The 23,257-nt window shown below is 46.6% G+C and overlaps 1 protein-coding gene across 1 annotated transcript in view; it reads left to right on the top strand.

The window, feature by feature from the left end:
• The first annotated feature begins 12,638 nt into the window (after positions 1-12,638).
• Positions 12,639-23,257, top strand: part of SORCS3 (sortilin related VPS10 domain containing receptor 3) — a 539,475-nt gene continuing 528,856 nt past the window's right edge. Inside the window, exon 1 of the mRNA XM_033131434.1 lies at positions 12,639-13,752. Coding sequence (XP_032987325.1) covers positions 13,129-13,752 — 624 coding nt within the window. The 5' untranslated portion in view covers positions 12,639-13,128. The remainder of the gene's footprint in view (positions 13,753-23,257) is intronic.

Raw genomic sequence — 23,257 nt, 5'->3', positions numbered from 1 at the left:
CGCGTTCAGTGCCTCCTAAGAGCTTATAGTCTGGTTAAGGAAACACGGCACAATTAGAGGGCTATATATGACAGACTACAATACAAATCTGAAACCAGTCCAATTAAAAGGGAAAATGCCTGGTGCGGAAAACAAGCACAGTGGCTGATTAGGGTGGGAGGACTTCTCTGGGACAATCTTCAGGAAAGAGTTGAAGGCAGAATATGAGAAGGGCTTTGGAGGCTGGCTATTGTTTGGATAGAGAAGGGGAAAGCCACCGTAGTCAAATGCATGCAGTTATTACCTGGTGTGAAATGAGGGCAGAGGCAGTGAGGGCAGAGAATGGAATCCTGGTTAGCGTTTAATTGCTATTCTAACTCTAAGTGACTGTAACACATACACAGCTCCAGTTATAATATGCCAGTTATTTACAGGGCTATATTTTTATTCTCCCAGGCTTAACACACATCACTGGAAATGTGACATTCAGAATTGGCTTTTCTGACCCCCTAAATTTTAATTAAAGTGATTATGTTACTAACAGAAACTGTAATTTATCTTCTTGTGTTTACAAAGAGGAAAAGAAAGCAACTTTGGCCGAGTACATTTTCCCTGCATCCTATTTCTGTTTTGTTTCTCTTGGTGGTGGTGGTGGTTGGGGGGTGGGGGGTGGTGTCTTTGGTCTGCATGGTCCAGAGGTCATGCTGCTCCTTGCTGTCTCCTCTCTGGAGTGCAGAGGGCCTTACTTGGCTGTCTCGAATAACCGTGTTACTAAGAGCCTCGAAATGGTTTGAGCTGTGTCATTCAGAAGCAGCATCTCATCTAAAGGGCAGGTCCATCTTCTAGCAAAACCCTTTGGTACAAGACTGTGTGTGTGTGTGTGTGTGTGTGTGTTGTGTGTGTGTTTTAGGCATTGGTCGGAATAAGAAACTCAGTGATTTAGATGAGAACTTTCCATGCAATTAACTGCCTCTAGACTGAAACAGGTGCTGCAGGAAACCACTGGGCCAGTCTGCTTAGTGAATACCCATCCCCAGATATAGAGCAATTCAATAGAAATAATTATCGTGGGTCAATTAAGCAGAACTCAGAACTCCTCCTGTTAGCCTGTTTGAATTTTTGATTTCCATGAATGAGGTTTGCTCAGGATTTAAATTGTTTGACCTCTGGAAAAGGGGGCCCCTGGGGAAACATTGATTTGTGACGTGGTTGTTGCAGCTGGAGAAGCTGACCCTCAATTCCCAGGCAAGAGCACTTGAGCTGGGCCCCAGACAGGCTTGGGCTGGAATGCCGGCCCCAACACTTAGTAATCCTATAACCTTAGGCAAGTCACTTGATTCTTTAAAGCTCAGTTTGCTCACTTGAAAAGTGGGGATGAGTAGAGGGCCTATAATCCAGTTCTTTCATGAGGATTAAGTGAGAAAATGCTGGTAAAGCTCTGAAAATGGGCCTTGGATATAACAAATCCTCCATAAGCAGACATTATTGTTATTAGTATGATGATGGTTATCAACAGAAAAAAAGGTGTATTATAACCGTGCAACCTATGAGTGTCCAATGGAAAACCTCTATAAGGGGCGGCATGTGGATGCAAGAGCTCATTACGCTCACCTCCAAACATGCAGAATTTAAAGAAACCAGTATGTGAGTTTATAAAATGGAACAATTAGGGGGGAATATAAGGGATGGGCAAAAGAAGGAATGCCAGAGTCAATGAACTCTAAAGACCCTTGGCTGTTCTGACCGTCAGTCAATTTGTAGGCTTGTCACAAAGGCTGAGAGGGAGGCGGAGAAACTAAGCATTGGGGACCATTGTCAGGTTGAAAATGAATCAGAAATGAAATGACATCACCTCTAAAATGATAAAGCAAATCAGAAAGAAATGCAATCCAACTGACAAAAATTCAGTTTTTTTGCACAATGATAGTATTATGGAGAGTTTGACAGAGGTGTTTCTTAGCAGTTTATATGGGTTCATTATTTAATCCTTACTATAACATATAAAGTTGATTCTATGATTATCTCAATTGTATAGATATATAACCCTCTAGGGACGCACCTACTACAGATAATGAAAGGTCATCTATTTCTCAGAGAACCCTCTACAGCCTGGGAGAGTGTAGCACCATGGAAAAGCTTGCTTGTGGGAGGGGCTTACTTGAACTCTGGCAAATTTGGATTTAGTTGTAGTCATACATTCATTGAACAACTATTTGTGTAAGATCTACTACTCTGTGCCATGAACTGGGTTTGGTATTGAAAATATGACGAACAAAAGCTGGTATGATTAGCTTTTGGGAAGATGGAGTAGATATACTTTTCCTTACTCCTCTTGCTATGCACAGCAAAAAACCCTGGAAATTGTGTGTACAACAAGCATAAGACTCTGAAATGTGGAAAGAAAATGGCGAATCAGCAAGGAAACTTGGGACGCAAGAAATGACATAGCAGTGAGTTCCCTAGGTTTTCTTTTCCTCATGTATCCCAGACTTGGGAGATGAAGAAACCAACAACCTGGAAATACCAATGGGCGCAGACAATGAAAATCCTGCTCTCTTTAGCCAAAGGACAAGGAAACGGGCAGCTTGGCAAGACAGAGAACTTTTAGACAACAACAGTTCTACTCTCGCCAAACACTGCAGAAGAACCGCAGTCTCACCCCCATTCATACCTGCAAAGGCTGGAGGTGGAGGCTAGACTTCCACTCTCGTGAGGCTGTAACAAGACAGCCCATCCCTCTGCCAGAGTAGTGTCAGAGAAGGCCATGTAGGAAGCCAAGACTTTCATCTGGTGGTGATGAGGCTCTCCTCAGCCCTACCTGTGCCATCAGTAGAAGCCACTTCCACCCCCAGCCAGCAGTAATGAGGCACCCCTGCCCCACCAGCTGAAGGGGTGTTAGAAGAAGCCTCGGGGAGTTAGGACTTTCACCTCTGCCCAGTGGTAACGAGGCCACCCATCACCTCCACCCTTTTGTGTCAATGAAAGCCACATGGGAAGCAGTAGAGAGACATACTCCCACCCCTCCCAGCCAGAGAAGTATCAGTAGAGATGTGGTGGGGACAGCGAACTCCGACCTTGGCCCAGCACCACCCTCCAGGTGTCAATGGAGGCCAAGTAGGGAATGTGGACTTATACGTTCACTGGGTACTACAGGGTGGCTCCCTTTCCCCTTCTCCTGCCAGGGAAGTATCAGAAGAAGCCAGCTAAAGCAGAGGTTCAAATAAGATCCAGAGTCTCATACCATAATACTCACAATATCCAGGTTTCCATCAAAAACCACTTGCCATGCCAAAAAACAGGAAATCTAAAATTAAATGTAAAAAGATAATCAGTAGATGCCGGCATGGAGATGACAGAGATATTAGGATTATCTGACAAAGATTTTAAAGCAGTCATTGTAAAAATACTTCAGCAAGCAGTTATAAAAATGCTTGAAACAAAAGAAAATATAGAACACTTCAGGAAGGAAATAGAAGATATAAAAAAGAACCAAATGGAAATTTTAGAACTGAAAAACATAATAACTAAAAATAAAAATCTTAAATGATAAAATCAACAGCAGAATAAAGGGGACAGAGGAACGCAAAGATAGAAATGTAGAAATTACCCAATCTGAATGACAGAGAGAAAATAGACTGAAAGAAATGAACAAAGTCTTAGGCGCTTGTGGGAATCTAACAAAAGACTTCTCGTTCATGTCCTGGGACTGACAGGAGAGGAGAGAAAGAATGGAGATAGAAGAGTTCTCAAAGGGATAATGATTGAAAACCTTTCAAATTTGGCAAAAATGTACCTACATATTCAAGAAGTTGAGCAAACCCTAAGCAGAATAAACTCAAAGGAAAACCTTGAAAGCAGCTAGAGAGAAATACCACAATACCTTTAGGGAAAAAACAATTCAAATGACAATGGATTTCTCATCAGAAACCATGAAGTCAGAAAGAAGTGACATAATATTTTTCAAGTGCTGAAAGTAAGGAACTGTCAACCAAGAATCCCATAGCTAGTGAAAATATCCTTCAAGAATGAGGGGAAAATGAAGACATTCTCAGATGAAGAAAAACTAACAAGATTTGTTACCAGCAGACCCACCCTAAGACTATAGGATATAAGATGAAAATTTTAAAAATCAATTGTATTTCTACATGCTAGCAATAAACTCATGGGTACCAACGTTAAAATTATAATACCGTTTATAATCCACCCCCCAAAGAAATACTTAGGTATAAGTCTAACAAAACAGCTATGGGAATTATATGCTAAAAACTACAAAATGCTGATTAAAGAATCAAAGGAGATAAAAATAATTGAAGAGACATGCTGTTCATGGATTGCTTCCACTCCATGATATAGTAAAGAAGGCAGTTCTCCCCAAATCAATGTACAGGTTCAATACAATTTCTATCAAAATCTCAGCAAGATTTTATAAATATAGATAAGATTACTCTAAAATTTATATCAAAAGAATTAAAATAGCTAAAGCCATTTTTCAAAAGAGGAATAAAGGAAGAAATTATTCTACCTGATTTCAAGGCTTAATATATAGCTACAATAAAGAAGTCTGTGTGGTTTTGGCAGAAAGATAGGCACAATGGAACAGAATAGAGAACTCAGATACAGACCATCTGAATATGCCCAACTTATTTTTGAGGAAGGTATGAAAACAATTGAATGGAGGATAGACAGTTTTTCAACAAATGGTGCTGGAGCAATTGAACCTCTATAACCATAGCCATAAAAGTGAACCTCAACTTGTCTCATACCTTATACAAAAACTAAATCAACATACATCATGTGCTTAAATATAAAATGTAAACTATAAAACTTATAGACAAAAAATCAGGAGAAAATTTTCAAGATACGGGGCTAAGCAAAAAGTGCGGATGACACCAAAAACATAACCCATAAAGGAAACATTGATGAATTGAACCTCATCACAATTAAAAAAATTCTGCTCTATGAAAGAGCCTGTTAAGAGGATGAAAAGACAAGCTATAGACTGGAAGAAAATATTTTTCAAACCATATATCCAAAAAGGACTAATAACTAGAATATATAAAGAATTCTCAAAACTTAACAGAAAATTGAACTAATATAATTAGAAAATGGGTCAAAGACATGAAGACATTTCACCTAAGAGGATATATATGGATGGCAAATAGGACACGAAAAGATGTTTAGCAGCATTAACCATAAGGGAAATGCACATGAAGCCACACTGAGATTTCATTACATACCTACTAGAATGGCTACAACTTGAAAAAACAGTGATAACTAGAGAGGGTTCACTGCTGGTGGGAATGTAAAATGATATAGACAGCCTGGAAAACGGTTTGGCAGTTTGTTAAAAACTAAACATGCAACTGCCATAAGGCTGAGCAATTGTATTGCTGGGCATTTATCACAGGTAAATGAAAACATATTCATAGAAAACCTGTGCATGAATGTTTGTGGCAGCTTTTTTCATTTATAGCCCCAAACTGAAAACAACTCTGATGTTCTTTAGTAGGTTAGACAAACCCTGACACATCCATTCCATGGAATACAATTTAGCATTAAAAAAGAATAAACTATTGACAACAGTAACAACCTGGATTAATCTCCAGGGTGATAGCCTGGGTGAGAAAAGCCAGTCCCAATAGGCGATGTACCGAATGATTTCATTTCTTTAACACTGAAATGATAAAGTTATACTATAGAGAACAGGTTAGTGGTTGCCAAGAGTTAAGGAGAAGTGAGAGATAGAATGGAAGTGGGTGTAGCTATAAAAAAGCACCATGGAGATCTTTGCCATGATGGAATTATTATGTAGTTTGACTGTTTCAATGTCAGTATCCAGGTGGTATTGTATTGCAATGCTGTATTGCGAGATGTTACCTTGGGGTGCTGGGTAAAGAGTACTGTGTTATTTCTTACTCTGCATCTGAGTCTACAATGATCTCAAAATTAAAAGTTCAACTAAAAATAGGTATGATCCCCTTGCTGTTGGGATTTATAGTGTTCTGGAGAAGAGAGGCATTAATTAAACCTCTATCCAAACACATGTAAAATCAACTATAATAACGCTTTAAAAAGAAGTGGTAAGTCCTGGGAGAATATGACGACATAATTTATTGCTCAAACTGAGACACTTCTGAGAGTGAAAAAAGGTGCTATTAGTGATTAGGCTGGGAACATGAGCCTAAATTGGGACACAGTCACTCTAATAATAGGGGAGGGGACTTCCTGAGGTCGGGGACGCTCCCTGAAGGAGGCCAAGCTAGACCTCAGAGCTGAAGGTAGATTGAGAGTGAATTAGGCAATTAGGGAGGGGAGAAGCAACATGGGCAAAGACCCCACTGTGTCAGGAGGGAGGCTGGACCTGTTGGCGAAGGAGCAGTGAGGCAGCTCCCAGGAGCACTGCAAAACCCCTGCCTGGTTTTCTGCAGGAGAAGCCTCATCTGGGCTTCCAGTGACCTGGGCAGGTGCTCTCCCTCCCTTCCACCTTCCTGATGCTCGGTTGTAATCCACATGTTTATTTGGAGGCTATATTTAGTTCTCTGCTCTCTCTGCCACAGCTCCGACAATTTCCCAAGAACCAAGAGCTCTGCTGCTCTCCGAGGTCCCCTTTGGTGCTCCTGATTCTGACACCTGGATGGGCGTAAGGGTTGTGGCCTCTGAGTACAGGGCAGGAGGGCCACACTCAAACCTGAGGCACTCTCCTTTTCCTTTGGCAGCAGCTACTGTGGCCTTGGGCCATTCTTGAGGGTTTTACAGTCCATCCTTCTCCAGAGTGGGGTGCTTCTTCTGAGTGGTAGCCCTGTCTTTGACTGTTCTCACTCCTTTGGGGAGCTGCTCCCCCTGGTTTCTCCAATAAGGCTGCTCATGTATCCAAACTTGCTCTTAGGAAATCCCCAACCCTCCCTATTGTTAGCCTTGGAGGGTGGCTTTAAGCTCTCTGAGCACTGGGGTCTCAATCTGTAGATAGAGATTCTGGGAAGGTTGAAGGGTGTGTGTGTGTGCGCACAATCATTCACAGTCATAGCATTAAGGTTAGCCACCAAGGCGATTTTTAAGACATTATTTGCTCTTTAATTCTGCAGTTGTAACTTGAGGAATAAAAGCATTGACTTGTCATGAAGGAAATGCAGGCATCATCGGGCAGATGAACATATTTTTGGGAGGAGGGTGGAGAGAAGAATTAGGGGAGAAAAAAGGGGTCGAATAGTGATTTATTAAATGCTTATTACGTGTCACATACTATTCAGACATTATTTCATTGGATCCTCAAAATAATCCTTCAGATAGGAACTATTGATATTTCCATTTCACAGATGAAGCCGAGGGTTACACACTTTCCCCAGGGTCACACAACTAGTAAAGCAAAGCCAACATTTGAACTCTGCTCTGTCTGAATCCGGAGTCATTGTGTTTGACCACTGGGCTCTGCAGTTTCCATGGAAATCGAGTCCTATCTCTAGTCACTGAAAGCTTATCTGTCTTTTTCTCTTTTCTCCCCAACACCACCACCACCACCACCATCACTACCACCACCACCACCTCCACCAACACCACCACCTCCTCCACCACTACCACCACCACCTGGACCACCACCGCCACCACCACCACCACCGCCGCCGCCGCCACCACCACCACCGCCACCACCACCACGACACCTCTCTTCTCTCTCCTTCTCTCACCTTTCTCTCTTCTTCCTTTTGCTTTTCCAGTCCTTCCCCCCTCCACCAGTTCTATTTTCTCCTCTGTTATCTATGCCTTAACCCACCAGTGTCATCCCTGGAGAATAGGTCAGCTCTGCCTCAGTCTCATTGTCAATGCTGCCTGGAGTTGCCCATGCTTGTCTAAGCCACTTGCTAAACTTGGTAAGCATCTGGTGGTGCCTTTTTAAAAGCAAATATTGTACTCCTGGGAAGAGGTAAATTAAGACATGAACATTTAAGTACAAATTAGATGTGCCCCTGTGTACAAACTTTGTTGGGAGAGCACAGAACTAGGAGTCATGGAAACAGAAAAGGGAGGCTGAAGGCAGCAAAGACTGTCTAAGCACATACTTGGTTCCAAAAACCAGAACTCTAGGTTGGCTTGATTCCGGAAGATGCCATGTCTGAGGAGATGAGATTGGTAACTGTACCGATGTCAGCAAAGACAACAGGCCTGTGCATTTAGCCCATTAAGTTTCGCTAGTGTTTCCTTGTAAATTCTCTCCTTTAACCCTCAAACTCAATGAAGTGGGTTTTCTTTTCCCTGTCATAACCTTGAAACTTGTTAAAGTTTCTCAACTAGTACTGGCAAAGCCTTTCATATCCTCATCTCCAGCCCTTCTGAACAACTCCTCTGCTTTTCTGGCATAGGATATTCTAATTAAATTACCCAAACCTCCTTTCTGTTTTCTGTATATTCATTCCATTACTCTTTCTTGAAGACCTAGTAGGACCAGGCACTAGGTTAAACTTCTACACATGAGATGTGACAATTAAGTTCGTGAACTCATCCTAGAAAAAGTGCTGCATACTTTATTGCTGAATATCACTATGGTCACCTTCGAAGTACTCCCCTTGGGAAGCTATGCACTGAAACCAGTGCCTAGTCTACCCTTCAAAGCAGTTTTGGAACTCTTTTCCTGGAAATGCCATCAGAGCTGTCATAGTATTACCTGGATGTCCTGAATGTCATCAGAATGTCTTCCTTTTAGCATTTCCTTTATCTTTGGGTAAAGAAAGAAGTCACTGGGGGCCAGATCAGGTGGAATAGGGAGGGTGTTCCAATACAGTTATTTGTTTACTGGCTAAAAATTCCCTCACAGACAGTGTCATGTGAGCTGGGGCAGTATTGTGATGCAAGAGCCATGAATTGTTGGCAGAAAGTTCAGGTCATCTAACTTCTTCAAGCAGCCTTTTCGGCACTTCCAAATAGTTAACTTGGTTAACTGTTTGTCCAGTTGGTACAAATTCATACTGAATAACCCCTCTGATATCAAAAAAGGTTAGCAACATCGTTTTGACTCTTGATTTGGACTGATGGAATTTTTTTGGTCATGGAGAATTGGCTGACTTCCGTTGTGCACTTTGACACTTTGTTTCAGGGTCGTATTGGTACACCCATGTCTTATCACCAGTGATAACACAGCCCCAAAAAACATTGTCTTGCCTCTCCAAAAGGTCTTACCTCTCCAAAAGGTCGACTCTCCTTTGCTTTTGTTCATTTGTGAGCTCCTTTGGACCATTTTTGCACACACCTTTTTCATGCCAAGACTTTCAGTTAAGATTTTTCCCATTTATCAATGTTTACATGGTCTGCTATGCTTCTCACAGTCAGCCAATCATTTTGATGCACAATTTGATGTATATTTGCAATGTTTCCATCAGTTCTGCTCATTATTGGCCGCCCTGACTTCTCTTCAGCAGTGATGTATTCTCTCCCCTCAGGAAAACGTTTAATCCATTTGTACACTGCTGTTTTTCTTCATGGCATTATCCCCATAAACTTGGGCTAACAAGTCCCTGACTTCACTTCCACTCTTGCCAAGTTTAACAAAAAATTAAATATTCATTCCTTGTTCTAATTCAAGCTCAGAAGTTCTCGCGACGGCACACAAAAACATGCAACAATAATAATGAACACCACTCAGTAAGACACTGCCATACCTCAACACGAACACAGCTGTGAGACACTGATATACCAAGGTTATGAAACCTTACTGAGCTGTTGTATAGTGCTGCCAAGGTAAGCAGTCGGTGGCAAGTTCACGTAGTTAATTGTCAGACTGCGTATGATTGTCAAGTCATTATGCTATACACCTTAAACTTATACAGTGGTGTATATCAATTATATCTCATTAAAACTGAAGTGGATAAAAAGCAAAAAAAAAAAAAAAAAGAGTAAGAACATTTATAACCAAACTTATCTAGCATTTCATCTGGGCCCCACTTTGTTCAGCTGCTTTATGTACATTAATTCATTTAATCTTCACTATGACCTTATATGGTAAATATTTTCATCATCCCTAAATGAGGAGTGGAAGCAAAGAGAGGTTAATTTGTCCAGGGTCACACAGCTGGTGGTTGGTATGGTTGGAATTTGAACATAGGTAATTTAGCTTTAAAGTATGCACTTATAATCACTCTGCTAGAATGCTGATGGGTCCTTACCACACATCTGGTCCAGTTAGTGCTCAGTATATGTTAACACTCAGCATTATCATCAACACGATGGCATCTGGTGAGGTGTGGCTGGTGTGGAAGGGGAGACGTAGGTATAGCGGAGAACTCTTTGAACAGGTTTGGGCACTAGAGGAGATTGGTGGGGAGGCTGGAGGGAGGGCAGTACAGGGCTGAGTGTACGGATTGTTAGGCAAAGGCTGAAGGAGGGAGACTAAAGATAGGCGGAGGTGATAATTAATGGAGCAAGCCCCATAGGGTAAGTTGGTGCAGGAGATAAGTGAAAATGTTGCATCTGTGAGGGTCTTTTATCCATCCCCACCCCCCAAATGCTTAATAGCCACATGTCCACAAGTCCAGGATCTGACCTTTCCACAGGCTCCATCCTGGTAGGGCCTCCCTCAGATGGGAGAGAGTGAGGGGAGACTCCAGCCTTATTCTTGAGAATGACTGCCCTTCATGGTACTACTTCAGAGAGCCTCCGGTTTGGACAGCACATTTCCTCTGAGGACGTGGGGTTTGGAATGCCGCACCTTCACAGGTGTATGAGCCGTGGGTCCTGGAGATCGGCTTGACAGCCCAGATTGCTTATACCGTGCCACCCGCCACCTCTGCCCAGAGCGCAAGCAGAGGCGCCTCACCCCTCCCGAACTCCCAAGCTGCGGCCAGGGCTGCAGTACCGGGCATTCCCCGGCAGAGGCGCTGGGATTCCGCGGATGGCCTGCTCCCAGCCAGGCCCGGATCCCGCGCCCACCGCAGCCTTCCGAGCTGAACTTTTCTTGGGGCGGCTCATCGCCCGCAGCCTTTGGAAACCCACAGACTCCAAGACTCGCCTTATTCCGGGCTGGACGTCGTTGTCGCAGGCCTGCTTATCCAACCCAGCCTCCTCGGTCCCAATTTCCATTTTAGCGCTGGGTGGAAAAGCTAGTTCGCTAGAATGGGGACTCCCGGAACCGCCGGTTGTCGCCCTCCCTCGGCCGGCCCAGATTCCCAGGCACCGCCTGTGTCTCTGCCATTCTTCTTGGCCCTCAGCTCGCGCGCTCTTCTTTTCTCTTCCCCTTTCTTTCGTTCGCAGCACCATGATCTCGCCTTCCTTCTTCTCCCTTTCCTTTTTCTCTCTCCCTATCCATTCCGTTCTTTTACCTTCGCCCCATCTTCCTCCCCTCCCCTCTATCCCGTTTCTTTCCCTCTCGCTGTGCTTGAACCATCTCCCAAAAAGGAGCTATTCGTCTAATCCCGAAGGGGAAGGGAAGGGCCTAGAGGCCATCACGCTTTCTAAGTCTCCTCCCTAAACCCTGCTCCTTTTTAAAAAAATAATCCAGCTCTGCCTTTTCAGCCCTTAGAAATCCCGGGAACTTCTTGGAGGAGGCGGGCTGACTTACGCTCCCTAGGGTCGTAAATCGCATCTTGAACCTGGAGCCTCAGGTTTAGCTTCCCTTTCTCCAGCCCACCGCAAGTCTCCCTCTTCCTAGAGGGCTCGATGGGTCCCAGCCCAGGCTGTGCTTCTGTAGCAGGGTACAGGGGGGTATGATAGGCCACTGGGACCCTCTAACTGACAGCTGACACTTTGAAAGAACAACTAAGCTCGCTCAGAAACGAATATAGGCAGAGTGAGGGTGCGACCACACAGTCCCAGGAGGGAAGACGGGGGCTAGATCCTCCCAGTGGGCACAAAGGGTTTTGATTGCTGTCTTTTCCTAGCTCCCGCAGGGGGTCCCAGGAAGAAGAGCCCATGATAGACTGGTAAACCCTTGACCCCATGGCAGGAACCTTCTAGTTCTCTCCCCTTACCTTCCAGTAGGCTTAAGGAGTACTAGATTACATACGCAGGCAGTGGGGAACCAGGGGAGCACAGGGCGCCAGGAGGTGGGGGCTGTCCTGAGCGGTCTGCTTAGCTCTCAGTATTGCCTTTCTGACGACTCACAGGCTTGTGAAAATGCCAACAGCCGGTGTGTGATCCGCGCGTGCCCAAGGCCTGAGCTCACCCTTCCCCGCCCCACACCCCATCGCTCACACTAACACGCACACAAGAGCGTGCAAATGCGCACGCACGCGCAGAACCTTGAGTCCCCTCACACTCAACACCCCCCACAGCCAGGTACCCCCACCCTATGGCGCTTGTCTGCCAGCCCCGGGCGCACCCCTTGCCTCACCTTTGCCCGCCTACACGCACGCGCATGCACACACTCCCGGCACTGGGTCGGGGCGCGGACCACCAGGGGAGGGTAGGGGGTGAGTGGGAAGTGGGAGCCGTGGGCCAGGGCATCCCAAGTGGAGGCTGGGTCCATCCCACACTCAGCTTCGGTGTGTTATCTCCCCACGAGAAAGCTCCGAGCTCCCCTTCGGCTTCCGAACCCGAACAGTTGGCGCTGAAAACACTTTGCTCCTCCTCCGCCTTCTCCCCCTTTTCCTCCCTTGAGACACTCCCCCCACCCATCCTCCCTGCGCGCCATCTCCCGCCCTCTACAACAGGCCAGAAGAGTAACCCCCTAAACGCGGGGAGAAGCGGCTCCCAACTCTTTACTGGGAGCAGGTTGGAGGCTGGATTTCGGAGAGACTCTGGATTGGGGTCCCTTGCCAGCCCCTCCTCCTGGATCTGGCTTGATTTTCATATTTTAAAAGAGGATTTTCTCATTACCTATGAACATTCCTTTTCACAAAATTTCTGTTGGAGCTCGGTGGGAAAGATTTTAAGGGATCTTATTTTAAGAAGAGAAAAAAAGAAAAAACAGAAGGGGCAATTATTAATTTTTTTCTCGGGTTTGGAATCACCCTCTGGACGAGATAGCGAGCGACTGAGAGCGAGGAGGAGAGTGGAGAGGACCCGTGAGGAGCTCCAGTCTGAGCCCCCTCCTTCCCGGCCGCCCCCTCCTCACTCCCCCGACACACACTCACTCTCTTGCTCGCCAGAGCGCGCACACCCCCCACGCCGGACCCGCACCTCGGCAGGCGCCACACACTCGGCAGCCCGAGCCGCCGCAGCCGCAGCGGGATGGAGGTGGCGCGCACCGAGCGCCCCGCAGGCTGGCCCGGGGCGCCCCTCGCCCGGACAGGGCTCCTGCTTCTATCGACGTGGGTCCTGGCGGGTGCTGAGATCACTTGGGGTGCGACAGGCGGTCCTGAGGGCCCGGCGGCCCCGGTTTCACGGCCGGTGCTGCTTCCTCTCTTGCCTCGGGCAATGGCAAGCCAGTGGCCGGAGGAGCTGGCGACTGCGCGGAGAGGCGCCGCACTGGGGCGCCGGCCAGGACCAGAGCCGCTGCCCCAGCCTGGCGGTGGCAGCGGTGGAAAGAAGCAGGGAGAAGATGGGGGGCCGTCGTTAGCCGGCGCACGGTGGGGACAGGGCATCCCAGATCCTGGCAAACCTGGCCATGTGAGGAGGAGTCGCCGGGCGCAGCCCCCCAGTGCCCTGGAACGGTGGGACACCCGGGCCACTGCCTTGGCTGACGGTTCCAAAGAAAGCCGTCCTCTGGCCAAGGGTCTCCGGGAGGAGGGGAAGGCGCTGCGGGCTGGGGGTGCGGCGGCCGAAGAGCTCCGGTTGCCCAGTACCTCCTTTGCACTGACTGGGGACTCGGCCCACAACCAAGCCATGGTGCACTGGTCGGGACACAACAGCAGCGTGAGTACCCACTCGGCGGGCAGTGGATCTCACTGTCTCCCGACTGCAAGGGAGAATGGGGGGCAGGAAGGAGGGACAAATAGTTGCCCGAGGGTCCATGAGGGAGGTGGGGGGTGGTGTGCACTGACTTTTAGAGAGAACAGGTTCATCCGGCTTCCCCTACGCCCCCAACAGGTTAGCGGGAGTTTGTTTTAAGACAGTGTGTGCTGTGTGCGTTTGTTTACTGAAGACTTAGGGTTGGGGCCGCCGGGAGGGCGTTGGGGGAAGAGGGTACTTAAAGATGAGCAGGGGAGGGGTCTGTGGTCACGTTCTCTGGTACTCGGCTCGGCGAGTCAGTTTTCCCATTGGGCGCTTGAATTCCTGGGTGAGACACTGACTGATTTGGGGAGGGAGCCGCTGGACAGACTGACGGATTCCTCAGACTGCTGGGGCTTCCCCCTTTGCCCCGCCAATCACGTGGAAGGGAACCCAGGAGACCAGGCGACTTAGACTTCCTACTCCCACTTTAGGGTTTGCTGCTCTCCGCGCCAGGCGAACTTTCTTTCTTCATGCCCTGGCTGGAGGCTGGACCACTTCGGCCCAAGCCTGGCCTCCAGGTAACACCGATCATCCGTTCAAAACCCAGGCGGCTGCCCTGGAAAGCTACAGGAGAGGCAGTAAAAAAAGTTTAAAGCAGTGAAGTGCAATTCAGCCCCCATTCCTCACCCCTCACCCTCACGCATGCACAAGCACACAGAAGTCGCTGAGCACAAACCTCGCCTCGGCGGCTGCTGCGTCCTGCACCACAATCAGCTCCCAAAGTGGACTTGGGTCCCTGTGCTTTGGGTGCACCTCTCCACCCCTTCCTGTCCGTGTCCAGGTTAGCCTGGAAGTGGCTGTACCGAGAGGTGGCGCCGTGGAGCCCAGTCGGCCACCTCCACTCCATCCAGCGACCCGCTTGGAGCACCCAGTGCTCTGTCACCCCAGGCAGTCGCAAGAGCTTGCCAGGAGGTGTCCTTTCCCACCCCGCCTGCACCTAGTGCTGTGCAGCCAAACCTAGGAAAAGCCAAGGAACGAACTCTCCGGGTGGAGTGGGGTGGGCTCCCACGATTTACCCCACTCCCCTCCCTTCCGCCACCATCACTGGGGCCAGTCTCACAAAAATCCTTTTTTTCTTCTCTGGCGCTTCGGATCAGATGCGAACCTGGCGTTGGGCAGTAGGATGATGGATGTCTGCACAGGCAGCTTTGGGGAACTCATTCGGTGGGAAAGCACCACCCTCCTCCCTTTGTATATCTCTTCATGACTGGCATTAAAGATTTCCCTGCAAAATTTTCTCCTTATTTTAACAAGGCTTGGGGTTGTCACAGGGGCAAGTAGTGAATAACAGAAAAGCTAAGTAGTCCAAAGCACAGCAGCACGTCAGCAATCCTGAGTACGGATTTCCTATTAATGACACACAGCGCAGGCAGCCCAGCCTGGGTAAGAGGTGCTGGGTGGGAAGGAGTTGTGTAGTCCAGCTCCCTGCAGCCAGTGCCATGGCTACTTCATCTGCTTCTAGTGAAGACCCTATAGCTTTGGAGTGGACAGCTCTGGGCGTGGGGGGTGGGCAAAGTGTGTACCTTTGCAGGGATGTGTGGTTGAAGACTTGCAAGTTCTCAGCGGGCTCTGTGTGTGTGTGTGTTCCTTCCTGTGTTCTTATTTGGTGAGGAGGATGGATAGGATGTTTGAAGTAGATGTCCTGGCTAGAGGAGGTAATGTCCTCACTATCTGTGACTTGATTACTGCCACATTTGGACAATATAAAATCACTGTGCCTAAAAAGTTTTCTTACATCTCTGCGTTTATTTGAAGGATTCTTTTTGTTGACAAAGCCCCTGAAGATGAGTCTTTAGAGAATGCTTTTTGCAAATAGTGGTTAAATGAGCATGGCTGTCTCTGCCCATCTTCCATGCAGTTGTGCAGCAGAGGAAGTGAGGGGGGCAAGTCTAGCCCAATGCTCCCTGGGGAAATGGCTCTTCAGTTAAAAGAAGGCCAAAAGGGACTGGGGAATGGACCAGCTGGCCTTGGTGTATTTAGTAACAGTGATGAGATTTGGACAATCCTCAGACGGCCCCCTAGGGGTTTACTTATTGTGATGGTAGCCAGTCTTAGTGTCCCAGGCAGCACAGGTGGGTGCAGGGACCCTGCTGTGTCCTCTTTGTCTGGTCCAGAGCGGGACTGCCTCTCTAGCTCCTGGGCTGGATCTGCCTCTTTTGACCACATTTTGCATGCAGTACCAGTGAGAAAGGTTTTGTTGAGTATCAGGTCTGTGCCACTCTGAGGAAAGATGGGGAAACATGTTAACATGACCCTGTCTTTGAGAGACTTTAAGGAAACAACCCCTGGGAAAGAAACTGGGAAACCAGTTTCTGCTACATTATCCAGGTGGTTTCTTTCTCCCTTCCCCATGTCCCGGGGGAAGCAAAAGAAGGTGTTCTAAATAAAAGCCAGGTGAGGAGTGATGAGGGTGATGAACTTTCTGAAGGATGCCTTCATCATTGGCTTCAAAGTGGAGAGATGTCCCCAAGGCAGAGGACCTGGGTCCTAGCACCAGGCTCTTTTGACACAAAAAGAGAATTCCATCTTCTTTTCTGACTTTAAAAGTGTTAACATAGTCTGCTCGGGAAAGCCACCAGGTAAATTAACACATTATGGGGGTTCCTGCTCTTCTTCCAATTGCCTTTGGTGGACGTCATGACTTCACATGGACTCCTTTTTGGGGAGACTTTTCAGTCACCCCCATATAACCGGGAATTGACCTCTACTCTGAAAGTTTCCGGCATGCGGAGGTGGACATACAAGAGAAGGATCTCCACCCCATCCCATGTGTCTAGTGTGTGCCCAGGGCTTCAGGGGGCGGAAGGGCATCCTTGTCCTAGGCTTGGGTCACATTCACTTTGGTTCCAGGAATGGGGTGGGATGGCTTTAAGGGGCAAAGGAGGAGGTGCCCAGCAGGCTTGAGCCAGAAGGCATTAGGAGGGGATAGAGTCTGGGTCCCCCTCTGACCATTCTTGCCCTCCGGTTGTTGTAGGGGACAGGTGAGTGGTCTTGGGTTTGGGGCATCTACTCTAGGGGATCGATTTCTCTCTGGTTGTTTCTCTCTGGTTGTCTCCAGCTGATGATTAATGGGTTAGAGAATGTTTCACAAACACCCAGAGGGAATCCAGTCCCCATGGCTGACTGGGGAACAGAAAAACACATCATTCTGCTTTTTTGTCTCAAATGAAGGAAGACGCCTGCCTGCTTGGTCAGTGAGTTGGCAAATAGCTCTGGAGAGTGGGAAGTTGTAAAGGCAACAGCCCAATTTCCATGCCCCGTCCTTCTTGGAGTAATTGTTGATGGGGATCCCTTATTCCTGGTGTTGAGGTGAGAGTGTTGCATCCTCCTTAGATGGGTCCCCATTGCTTTCCAGCAGCTCGCTCCCAGAGACAGCGACTTACAGGCTGGTACCCCTGCAATGTATCTGGTTGGAACGACTTGCCCAACAGTTTTCAGCTAATGGGCCCAACAGTGCACCCTGATGAAGAGAAATGGGGAGATGCTGATAATTCCAGGGCCCTACCTGGTCACCCTTCCCTGAGCACGCTAGGAGGTGGAACACACAGATCCTCCCAGGTGGAATTTCATACCCGGAACTAATTCAGCTGAACTGTGTTCTAAAATATTTACTCCTAATGTGCAAAATAGTGACAGATTTGATCAGATTAATTGTATGTCACTCACTGGAGCATCTAATTGTGGCTCCCAAACAGATTTTTCAAATGGCTTTTGGCTGGATTGTCTAGTTTTCATCATATCTGCTCACAGTCCCTGTGTCACAATATCTTAATGCATTTCGCCTTCTTGGAGGCTTAATAAAGAAGCCTGCCACAGAACCCATTCTTCAGGGGTTTGCCAAAAAGAATGTGTTTTTAATTAATATTACAAGGGGAGCCATCTCAGTTGAGATGTAGCTGGGAAATGCAGAGCAGCGCTAATTGCTCCTGGTCACTGTTGGCTTCCGGGAGGGGGTGGGGCGGGCAGACAACAGACTGTTTGCTTTGAGCCTCCTTTTATGGCTCTGGTTACAGGGTGTGATTTGCTTCTCAGATCTTGCAGGGATTTCCAAGGTAAGCAAAAGTTGCAAACTCCTTAATTAAGAGGCCTGGTTTAATGATTACAGAAATGCAGCGGTTGGAGCTTGCTTTGAAGTTCAGGAAGTCAGGAAGTGGATTCTACAATTGTGTTGGATTTAAGGGAAGGGGGCTGGGTTGTGGTCACAGTAGTAAGAAGGCTCAGGGGGCGGAAGGGAGAACTGCTTTCTCCTTGGGCTGGGTAAATCTATTATTGTCACTAGGGGAGTTTAGGAACTGGATGATCCGGGGGCCCTGAATCATCCCAGGAGGACCAGAAAGGTGCAACAAAGCCAGACAAGCTGTGACAGGAAGATGTGTCTGAAGGTCAGGGGTTTATCCAAGGCTAGGTACACCTGAATGTTGATGCTTTGACTCACCTGTTGATCTCCTGCTTCCTTTGGCCTCTTGCCTGGCTTGAGACACTTCCCTCACAGGGAGAAAATGTCAAAATATGATTTTTCCGCAAGTATGGGGAAAAGAGACCTTGTGGAGTAGGAAGTGGAAAACAGAATGCTAGTGTCTGGTCGGCCGCCTTAGTCATCAGAATGAGCGCGGTGGGATGAATGGAATTTGGCGTACCACGCTTGTTCTCCTTTGAACTGGTAGGTGACCGAGAAAGGGTCTGATGGTGCTCAGACTTTGTTGGCAATGAGTAGAGACTTACATGGAGTAGTAGGTACTCGATCATGTTTGATTGGGTAGGGAAAAGGGTGACAGTCTCAAGTCTCATCTAGCAGAGCTACAAAAAAAATTGGAAATACTTATCCTTTGGTGTATTGATGATATCTTTCTCAGGTTGTTCATAACTTGATAACTGCTATAACCAGGAGTATTTCAAGCAGTATGTTTACATTCTAGCTTGAGTATCTTTAGCATCTTAGATTCAAATCCAAAGTATGTCCTGGGTTTACTTTTCCAACTTGTATTTGTTCCCTGGTTGACTCCTTCAAGTCTATTGAAGAAACCCCTTCGTTGTCCCAAGACCGTTCTGACTCGAAGCCTTCGTTCTTGAGGTCTCCTCACGCAGGATACCCGTCTGCCTCCATTGAGATGTACCCATTATTTACAACTCACATTTGATTGTATTTAGTTCAATACTTGGTGACTTTAATCTAGTATTATTTTGTAAGTGTTGTGAGGGTGAAGATGAAAAAAACAGAAAGGGTGAGTTTTGCTCTTCTCACATGTGTCTTGAGGCGTGTGGCACAGTGCTGGGGACATAGCTCTGTACATATTTACTGAGTGGACCCCGGGCACTGGACAATGCCTTAGCTGGGGGAATAGGACAAATTAACATGATCTCTTAATAGCATTGAGTTTATACACCTGGTTTATTATTGTATATACGCATTTTAGCATAAGATTTAATCGCATAAGATTTAACATAAGATTTCAGTGGGATAGATATCCCACTTAGTAAGACAGAAATAGGGACTACTCAGTACTCCTGGCTTCTTCCTTACGTACTCCAGAAATCAGATGGGCTCATGTAATATAGTCCACCGTTTGCTAAGTGTTTCCTCTGTGTGGTAGTGTTCTGGGCACTGTGGATTGGTAGGGATGTGATGGAGGGAGAAGACAAAGATAAGATAGTGTTTGCCTCAAGGTTCTTCCAACATGCTTTGGAGATGAGACTGCTCTTTGGTAAAGTTAAATAACACATAACAATAAGACAGATGCCACAGGGTGATGTATGGTTAACGGTGAAATGATTGTTTCAGGCTCTGAGCCAGAGGAGAGAGGATCACTGTGAGAGATACTACGGGCATCTTAGACATACAGAATGCCAAGGCTGGATATGCACTTGGAAACTGTCTTCCTCAAATCACTTAGCAAAGAGATGAGGGATCTGAAGCTCAGACAGAAATGTGGCACCCTACAGCTTGGACTCCCAACTACTCATTTTCTCTGCAAAGCTGTCCTCTAACCACTCCCAATTTTCTCCATTTTCCTGGTTTAACAGACCATTTTCACTACAAGAGTATTTATGTGTTTTCACTCAGGTGAGATAGGGTACTACCCATTTTACAGGTAGGATAGACTGAGGCCTAGGATGAGTATACATGAGGCTGGCTGGAAAGCCTTAGGAACAGATTTTCCCTCCGGTTCCAGGGCTGTATCCTATGGTCATCTTGCCCACCCACTGCTGTGGCTGCAGACAATAAATACCAAGCTTGTTAATATGGGACGATCTGTATCTTCCTAACTACTGCTAATGAGGGCCGCTTGTGAGTCACCTCATTATTTGAGTTAGTAAGTGAATCAAGCCTGTTGCATCATCAGGAACATTTTGCTCATTTATTTTGATCAGTGTAGCTCGGGTTTAATTATTTATGGAAATGCTATTCTTTATACTACACTAATAATTGTGCTATAGTAAATTTCAGAAAAAAAAGGGAATGGAGTCTAAGAACTTCAGGATTGTACTAATAGCTTTCCACTGTTAACTCCTTGCTGAAGAAATGAGAGGGACCAGCGCAGTGGGGGCCAGCATTCAGGGCTGTTGGTCAGTAACCCACAGCTAAGTAGGGGCCTGTTACTTGGCACCCACTGGACGAGAATCTAGTTTAGGGCAAAAACTGAAAATAGAGCTCTACAGGGTAATCAAGAATCCTATTAGGCTGTGGATTGGGGATTATTATTAACACTTAACACCAGACATATTGATGGTATGTCTTGTGTGAATTCATAATTATTGAGGGTTCTCATCATGAATGCAATCCTTTTCAGGACTAATTGGGAACAGACCTAGATTGGGAACGTGAAACAAGGTCATATAGTGAATAGTTAGGAGTATGGGTTCTGGAGCCAGGTGCCTGGGTTCAAATCCTGCCTCTGTCTCTTCATCGTGACGTGAAATGGGGCAAGTTGTTACCCTCTCCTGGCTATGTTTCGTCTATAAAAAGAGGGTGATGGTAATAGTACCTCTCACATTGGGCTGTTGTAAGGATTAAACAAGACATGGTACATGGCAAAATGCTTAAAAGAAGTGCCTGACCTGTAGTAAGCCCTCCAGAGATTTTAGTTGGTTTAGTTGTTAGTTTTACATTTTCAGATGGAAACAGTGAAGCAGAGGAAGTAGGTACTTGCTCAGAGTTTCTCAGGGAGCTGATGGCAATGCCTTGGCTGGAACCCACTTCTCAGGGAGATGCTTATTTCAGCCACCTCCCACAGCCCGTGGCCTCAGTGAGACACGTCTTTGAGATATCTGTCTTCTGTGTGGTGCTGAGATAGTGAATGTGACAGAGAAGGGAATGGCTGGGGACCTGGCTCCTTGAAACTCAGACTCTGAATTTGTAATAGAAATGGTTAGAATCAGATGATTCGAATCAGGTTAGAGATTCCACTAATTCCCAGCTAAAAAGTTGAACATTTTCCCAGGAGTTTCATTGAGTGAAGGCCTGAGAAAGATATCCAGAAAGATGAAGAGTAGCTTCTCTTGGCTTGGGAATCCATGATTACACCTCACAGCGAATCACGGAAGACTTCTTGAAGGAAGTGAGCGAACCGTGTAGCTTTAGGATAACAGGAGAACACTGGGCTCCTGAGTCTGGTTGGCCAACAGAGCCTATAATGCCCAGGACTCATTTACGTTGAATTTGTGGGATGGGCCTTGATATTCCAGGTTTGTTCCTCCTCTCGATCTCCTAGCTCGGCTTTGTGCCTGGTGTAAAATGCGAATGTCCATGGTTGGAACTATTTGCAGAATACCTGTAGCCTTTTTCCCAGAATGATCACACTGGCCAAACCCATTAATGTTTTGCAGTGATCAATACCCATGACCTTACAGGTTTGAATTCCCTTTTAGCCTTCGCCCTATGCACCAAAAATGGAGCCCTAGATCCCTACACAGACACTAGAGGGAGCCCTGGGAAAGAAGTGAAAATACACAGAATGAAATAATAAAAGAATGCTGCATGAGGAATTACGTCAAAGGAGAGAAGAGCAGCACCACCTGCAAGGGCACTGTGAGAGGGGTTGTTTGGTGGCTCATAGATGAATAATTGATAGGTAACAAAGCGGTTGAATCCTGTGAGGGTTGATCATTCAGCCTCTTCCTGCAGAAAAAAGGAAATGGATGTTTTGTACAAATACATCCATTCTGCAGTCCATTCAACCTATTTATGACATTTCCATTATTTATAGAATAAAACTCTGGAAATGATTCTCAGGCTTGGTTCTCCCATCTCTTCTGCATTTTTCACCTTTGTGCCCTTCACTTCCTTGTACATGGTGGTCAGTTAATAGAAGCTTACTGAGTTGAATGACATAAATACTTCCTTAAATACTTCAAACTGCCTGTGTGAAGAAGGAGTGTCTTGGGGATGAGGAAGAACGTGGCCCCCTCTGGCTGCCTTTCCGCCTAGAGTCTGCACCCCTGGGACATCACAGCTGTCACTCACTTGTTCTGAGGTCCCACGTGCCTGACTCAGTACTCTCAAAGACTTTTTGGCATCTATGGTGAGATAGGCAGGTTGTTTTATGGATGACAAGAATCAGGTTAAAGATTACACTGCTGCATAGAAAATGAACTTTTTCTTTTTGAAATTTGCTCTCAGTGGGAGATAGAGACCATCACTGAGTTCAACATTTTTTGTTTTCAGGGCTAGAAGAGTAGCTCAAGCTTCCGTATCCAAATCTGACTACACATGCTGGGGGAGCTTTCTAGAAGAATTTTGAGGCCCTGAAACGAGATGCAGAAACACTTATTTTCCAGGGTGGTGGTGTAGAGGAAGGTATCTTGAGGGGCGAAAGAGTTGCTCACATCCCTTTGTTGCTTTCAGTGTCATTCATGCTTGAAAACACACATTTGACTGAAAGCTTTCTCAAAACTCTACACTGTCTTTTCTGTTATGAGAAGGTCCCCAAGCAACAGTGACTTTGAACAGGTCCCAGAGTCTTAGTTTCACTGGCTGTAATATGAGGATAATACAGAGCTTGCAGGGCTGTTGTGAATCTTAGAGATAACACACATAAAGGGTCTAGCAGAGTAGGCTATTCTATTGGTTAAGAACATTAGTTCTCAGCATCTGCCTAGGCAGGAAGTGGGGTGGGGTGAATTGGTAGCCATTTGTAGAAGATCTTTTGGTACCCTTCCCATATTCCCTTGTCCTTGCCCTTCCTCTACATGCTGGCCTGACTTCTAACCACCAGCATCAGGGGCTGTTTGCCTGCTGGAGCTTGCTTTCATCACACAAGGCACAGGCAAGAAGTGTCAGGAAATTAATTCCCACCAAGGAGTAAGATGCAGCCACCTATCAACGACGAGTGGGATTTGGTGGATACATACCTCAGCTCCCTTGCCTTTGGGGTGGGGTAACTTGAAAGCTTGTTTTCTACACTGTCTCCTAGAGTCTCCAGAGGGATTA

The sequence above is a fragment of the Rhinolophus ferrumequinum genome, chromosome 16 (assembly GCF_004115265.2).
Source record: "Rhinolophus ferrumequinum isolate MPI-CBG mRhiFer1 chromosome 16, mRhiFer1_v1.p, whole genome shotgun sequence".
NCBI lineage: Eukaryota > Metazoa > Chordata > Mammalia > Chiroptera > Rhinolophidae > Rhinolophus > Rhinolophus ferrumequinum.
Note: the sequence above shows the minus strand (reverse complement) of the source record. Positions and strands in the feature narration are given on the sequence as shown.